The 6,759-nt window shown below is 41.0% G+C and overlaps 1 protein-coding gene across 1 annotated transcript in view; it reads right to left on the bottom strand.

The window, feature by feature from the left end:
* Positions 1–1,183: 1,183 nt before the first annotated feature.
* Positions 1,184–6,759, bottom strand: part of ALG11 (ALG11, alpha-1,2-mannosyltransferase) — a 6,374-nt gene continuing 798 nt past the window's right edge. The window contains exons 2-4 of the mRNA XM_009290256.1: positions 5,525–5,758; positions 3,671–4,602; positions 1,184–1,538 (exon numbers count right to left, since the gene is read on the bottom strand). Of these exons, the coding sequence (XP_009288531.1) occupies positions 1,267–1,538; positions 3,671–4,602; positions 5,525–5,758 (1,438 nt within the window). The 3' untranslated portion in view covers positions 1,184–1,266. The remainder of the gene's footprint in view (positions 1,539–3,670; positions 4,603–5,524; positions 5,759–6,759) is intronic.

Below are 6,759 nucleotides of genomic sequence, written 5' to 3'. Positions count from 1 at the left end.
TTTCTGATTGCATGCTCTCTTTAACCATTTCTGTATCATGTAAGAAAGTCTCCTAGTCAGCGTATTGTATTTCCTTAGCTCAATCAACTCGAAGCTCCTCCAGCTTTTCATAATCTCTGTGTACTGCCAGTACAGCTTTATAATCCATAGTTTCATTTACACAGTACTGACCCTACACAGTATCACCAGCTGCTCAGCGGTTTTATATAGTAGCAGTAAAAGGGTTCATTAGCACCATAAGAATTGTGCATTCCCCAATTCCTAATAAAACAGGGAACAGCAGGTTCTTCCAACCTTATTTTTTCATATACAAAATTTCATATAATCCAGGTGAAGCTTAAGTAGAGGGAAAACCACATTCTAAAGTCTGATTTCAGTAGCTTTTTGCACTTCTCTTAGTTTGCTAAAATATAAAATACTGCTCTGTTGGCTCAAAAAGGACTGTATGTTTTTCCATTTTTGATACAAAAGCAGATGTCCAGTTTTTGAACATTTTGTTCACTGTGTTCTCAGTTTTATAATAAAGAGTAGTTTAGGTCTTTAACTTTCATGTTTGTTTAGCATTTAATTATGCCCTCTAATCTAGACCCTTCTATTCCCTAGGAACAGAAAACCTTTCAATAGAATAGGGTTGGAAAAATACCATTAAGTTGTCATACTTTGAAAGGGCATGAGGAAATAGCTAATATAAAGATCATAGACAAGTGAAATTACTACACTTACGAAAAAGCAAGCTCGCAAAACCACCATATGATTAACCTAAAGGAATCACTGTAGGTAATGAAATCTCCAGAACCACAATTAAAATCCCACAGAATAGATTTTTGCCACATAATAGGGGACAGCAAATTGAAAATGTGCTACAGATTCTGGAAAAAAAAATCTTCTGGGTACAAAAGCTATCAAACAAAAGTGTTGACTTTAAAAAGTGTGACTGTGGGTCAAGAGTCATGAAAGTAAAGTATTCAATAAATAAAAGAACTTCCAGATGTAGTTCTGTTACCAAGGAAACATGATGGTTCTGTGAATCCAGAGGGTTTTGCAGTGCACTGTACTGTCATGTAGTCAACACAGAAAATTTTCAGGAGCATTTCTTTCCCAGTAAAAAAAAAATCTCTGTTACATAAAGCAGATACCCTGACAAAAAGAAAAAAAAAACCTCTATTGAATGGGACCAAGGGCTCATAGATTACATATATTTACAGGTGACACATAGTCAAATATAAAAAGTTAATTTTATTCATATACATTTTTATTATTATACATTTATTTAAATAATGGCTCCACAGATAACAAGAATGTCTCTTCAAAATGCTGGTCAGAAAACCTGTGCACGGACCGACGAGCGTTTTCTCTGATCTCTAACCTTTTTTCAGGGGACAGAGAGAGGATATAAGCCATCGTCTCAGCATAATTGTCCTCGTTTTCCGCTAGGAAGCCTGTAGTATGTCCTTCATAGGGTACCACAATATCTAATTTGGGGCCTCCAGAATTGTGAGCCAGGATAACTGTGCCAGCTGCCATACATTCAACTACTCCTGTAAAAGATACAAAACATGCCGATATGAATGTGCACATCACGTACTTTGGCTTTCTATAAGGCACTAGAAAGTTAAAAACACAGTAAAAATCACCCAGAATTGTAAGTTACTATAGACTGCCGTTCTAGATCAGTTTGAAAAATACAGAGTAAATAGTCCCATAAGAAAAACAAATTTAAGTTTTTCAGTCCTAATGATAATTTCTCTTAAACACATAAAATTGAAATTAGAAATCAGATATAATTAGTTAAGTTGCGGTTCTTGTAACATATTTGATTTACCTGAGACATATTATATCACCAGTATATATGGTGGAAAAAAAGCTAGATATTGGAACAAATGTAAAGATAAACACGGAAAGCAGCTCTGACAGAACACTGCATAATTCTGTTCTGCTCTGTGATAGAACACTGCAACGCTGGTTTTATGGTATGGTGGCAGCTGCAAAAAATAATTAAAAATTAGAGCTGCACGTAACTTCATTTTCTCATTCACAGTGAAGATTTTTAACTTTTAGAAAGATACTCTGAGAGAAAAGCTGACTATGCACATTTCAATCTGGTCATATTCAGAGGTTCAGTATTTTGCAGATTAGCAAATCTTTATAGCTTTTGACAATTCAGCAAGACAAACTCGTAAAAACTGTTATTGCTGCATCTGTATTTTTGATGGAAGAAATTTTAATGAAATGGGAATCTGATGGTAAGCTTTCCTCACCCAAAAGCAGTGGGATGGGAATAGCACAGAATGGGTACATCAACTTCAACTCTCCTCCATGGTTCCCAAACAGACCTCAGAAATCACTTTAATTGCTGATTCTTCTCAGTTCTGATTTGATTTTTAAAAAGTTCCCCTAGCTCAAAAATTGTCAACTATAAATAATCCTCCAACATTTTGGAACATGTTTTTTACAGGTAAAAAGCCATTGGAGATGAAGGTGAAATCATGCTGAAATTCAAAATCACAGTGTGGTTGTATCACTTTTTAAAAATAATTTTTTATTTACTTAATTAAACTGTTTTATGGGGGAAAAAATAGAAGAAACCATTATTTTCATTTTGTGGCACTTGCTTCTGGAAGACACTTCAGAGTAAATTTTTTTTATACCAAGTTCCTACAGACTATAAACTACTACTCCTGATACTTACAACTTGTATTCTAATAAAGTCTGATGACATTAACTGCGGTTTAGTCACATTATAGCCAAGTACGGCATCCATCTGCTTGGCTGCTAACTTACTCTGCTGCAGATTTATGGCAGATGGGCAATCTTCCATTCCCTTCCAAAGTCAGGACTCAACTAATTCCAATAAACGGAGCCAAATACCTTAATTCTGTACGATAGCACATTGCAAACCAGGTCCCAGCTCCTCTTTGGCATTCTGCTCCACGCTATGGCGACAGATTTAAGGACTTAACTGCCTTAGCACAGGTGCCTAGTGCAATGAGATGACCGGGGGTACCTGGTGGCATCCACATGGGGCTTACAAATAAGACACAGGATCTGCGGGAGACTCACACCTCTGAAACAGCAGCTAGAGCCCCATGACATATACTAGACATTTCAAACGGCAGTTGAGGCAGGTTGAACACGCTCAAAATCTCTACACGTGGATGTCTACACGTGAACTGTGTCTAAGCTCCCCCTGCAGTCAGTGGAGCTGACAGGGAACAATCTAAGGTGCTTAAACAGAAGTACCTGGTGCCTTTTGAGGCTCCGTTGGGTACGGAAGGCATCTGTGTAAGGCTGGCAAACCTAACACAGCACCTTAGGGTGACCCGTGACCTTGCAGAGCAGCAGCTGGCGGTCAGGCAGAACATCTTGGGCAGCACAGATGAGACTAGCTGCCTGTATAGGTGACTAGAGGATGCCGTAATTAATAGTCTACAATGTCTACAGCGCTTCAGTTTACACTACAGTAGCACCTAGGGATTAGTCATCTGAATTGGTCCTGTAGGCTCTACCTCAGCTAGATTACCTCTAACGAGAATGGGAATTGGACACCTGCTTGGCATGCAGACCTCTACGCTTAGACACCTACACTGAGGAGCCTTAATCATGAACTGAAGCCCTCCCCAACTGTGTCCCCAGCTGGGACAAATGGCTGACACTGAGGAAAGATACTGACCGATCCCGAAGTGCTCATTCCACATTGTATGCAGGCCGATGGTGGCCTCAGCCAGGTGTCTCTTTAGCTCCTCAAAGGGAATGTTTATTCTGAACGTCACATTGTTACTAACTCCCAGCTCTTCACAAAGATGTTTAAGGTTATTTACACGCTCTTCATCTTGCTGGTTACGACAGCCTCCAATTAAGATAAGCTTCAATGATGGCTGCTGCCCCAGTCTCTTCTCTTTCAGCAATTTAGCAAAGGCTCTGATTTGCAAAGGATGATCTTTTTCCGGCCTGAACTGGCTGACAGAAACAATGGAATATTCAGTGGTGCTCTTTTCCTCTTCCAGTGGAATATCCAGGAAGGTCTGAACATCGCACGGTGGATACACAACGCTAGTGCAAGCCCCAGCTCTCCAGAGGGAAAGGATGTGATTTAGTGTCCAAGAAGAATTAACCATAATCACATCACTGCAGGAACCAACCAATCCGTACATGAAAGCAAAGAAGTAGTAGTAGACAAGTTTAAATTTGCTGAAAAGAGGATTGTTTGTAATGAAGGCTGCATTGTTAAACCTGGTATCCTGATTCCTAACGACAGAAAGCATATCGCTGCTGATAGTGGGATAATGGACATAGCATCCAACGTGACAACCTCCTAAATATTTAAAGAGGGGAAGCGTGAAGGCATAACCCATTGAGTCAATATAAATATCAGGAACACACTTTAGAAGAGCTTCCCATCCGAGAAACGCTGATCCTAAACTTTGTCCCAGCAAAGTGAAGTGAGGGTAAAGAGAAGCTTCCACAAGGTAGCGTTTTTCTAGAAATACAAACTTCACAGGATGAATTAATTTAATATTGAATCTTCTGAAAGCACCTTCTACTATTTCTTCTCCAGTGACATCTCTATCACCAGTGTAAACAACACACGTTACATTTCTGTACCTGCAAGAAAAAGAATTTCATTCATTCTTCTCTTCGAATTTTGTAACACGAAATTAAAAATATTATCCATTCAAAATTACTCAAAAACTATGTGAGAACAAATGCCTGGCCTAACTCTGAAATTATTTTTAACTAAATTATACTTTTCCTTATACTTCCACAGGTTTTTCTGATCTGCAGAAAAACATATGGCTAAGGACTTGGGGAATACTTTTTTTGAGTAAAACACAAAGGAAGCTCAGTATTATTCTACATACTTAAGAACGCCTTGCCCTACATTAGGAGGTGTCTGTCTAGTGCATAGCATGAGTAAAATGCAGAAGACTCTGCAAGCCAGTGGACGTGCCAATGTTAAATCCACTTCAGATATTAACTTGTTTTGCCTCCTGCACCAAGAGGTGATATCAAGATTATCAGTTGTCTACTGACGAGTTATGCCTATACAAAGTTCCATACCCGTCCTGGAAAACTAGTGAGGGAGGAGGGGTTATCCCAAGGAGAGACAGAAGAAGTGAGAGATGCCACAGCAGGACAGATCAAAATCTGGGTAAAGGGAGGAAGTGGAATGATTAACTTGTTTTGCCTCCTGCACCAAGAGGTGATATCAAGATTATCAGTTGTCTACTGACGAGTTATGCCTATACAAAGTTCCATACCCGTCCTGGAAAACTAGTGAGGGAGGAGGGGTTATCCCAAGGAGAGACAGAAGAAGTGAGAGATGCCACAGCAGGACAGATCAAAATCTGGGTAAAGGGATGAAGTGGAATAGTGCAACCAGGTGAAACTCAGACGTAAAAAAAAAATATGTAGGACCAGTAGATTAATGATAACTATTTAAGTATGTAAAACGCCAAAATGTGCATAAATAATACCATAGGCAGCTGAGAATGAAATACGGTATTTGATAAACATATATGCTTACTTTTTCTGGAGCGTTCTTATGGCACACCACAAGACTCTCTCCCCTCCACCACCTGCATTGCAATATGGGTGAAAAAATGCAACCAGCAATGGCCGCTTCCCATCTTTTCCTGCTGAGGTCAACTGTTTTTTCCTTTGTTGTATCCAAAGCCGTATTCCCCACAGTAGCACCACCAAGCAAACACACAAAATTCCACTCAGAAATAACGCAGGGATTAACAATGAGCACAGCAATCTGAAACAAGATGGAAATTTTAAAATATAAAATTGCTTTAAAGAAATACTATGTACAAAATTGAGAGAGAAGGGCTTACAGGTAGAGCTACAGGGAGTTCAACAATTTGTCGAGTTCTTCTAACCTCAGAAATCATCAGTATCTGTGTATCATTTCAACAATTATGGGAAAAAAAAAATCACTGTTCTACAGTGTTTAGCCAAAGACATTTTTCCTACTGTTATCTCTCAATCATTTATTATTGTTTATTCATGCCATATATCTATATCTATGTCCATATGCTATATACACTATAAAGGCTGCACGCCCTTGGCAATCGGCAAAACACAACTAGCGAAGCTGTAGGAGTTTTCTTCAGTCCAAGCTCCTGTTTGGCCTGCCTTAGTGTGAACTGCTTTGGGCCAGCCTGGAGTGCATGACCCAGAACCTGCATTTTCTATTCCCTGGAGATTTGAAGAGCTATGTCAATTGCCCAGAAAAGCTCTGAGCGGTTTCTCTGTTTAGAGAGACCTGTTTCCTCAGGTGTCTGAAGCACTCTCTAGCAGGGGCATTCCCTTTGCTCACCACCGCCTCCCTGCACAGCTCTCCTAACCCAGGAACGGGAGGCTTCTCACAAGAGTCTCTTCTTGGCCTACGGATCTTCACAGGCGCCAGAGCCTGGATTCTGATGTTGTGCTGCGCGTTATGATAAGCATCATTTACTCGACATTAAAGGGGTTGCCCACGGCGAGCCACGCGACACGACTGACACGTCAGGTAAGAAAACACTTTCATTTTCGGGGTGCAGAAGCGGAAAAGCACATTAACCCATCCGAGGCCGGCGGCAGAGCGAGAAGGAGCCGGGCAGGGACCCGTCCCACCTCGCCCTGCCCAGCGGCCTCCCCTCCTCGGGGGGGACACGGGGGAGGGCAGGGGCGGGGCGGGTGCGTGACGCCCGGGGAGGCTCAGGGGAGGAATGGGGAAGCGCGGCCGCCACTTGGCACGGGGGCACGGCGGCCCGG

The sequence above is a fragment of the Aptenodytes forsteri genome, unplaced genomic scaffold (assembly GCF_000699145.1).
Source record: "Aptenodytes forsteri isolate BGI_AS27 unplaced genomic scaffold, ASM69914v1 Scaffold155, whole genome shotgun sequence".
Classification (NCBI taxonomy): domain Eukaryota; kingdom Metazoa; phylum Chordata; class Aves; order Sphenisciformes; family Spheniscidae; genus Aptenodytes; species Aptenodytes forsteri.
Note: the sequence above shows the minus strand (reverse complement) of the source record. Positions and strands in the feature narration are given on the sequence as shown.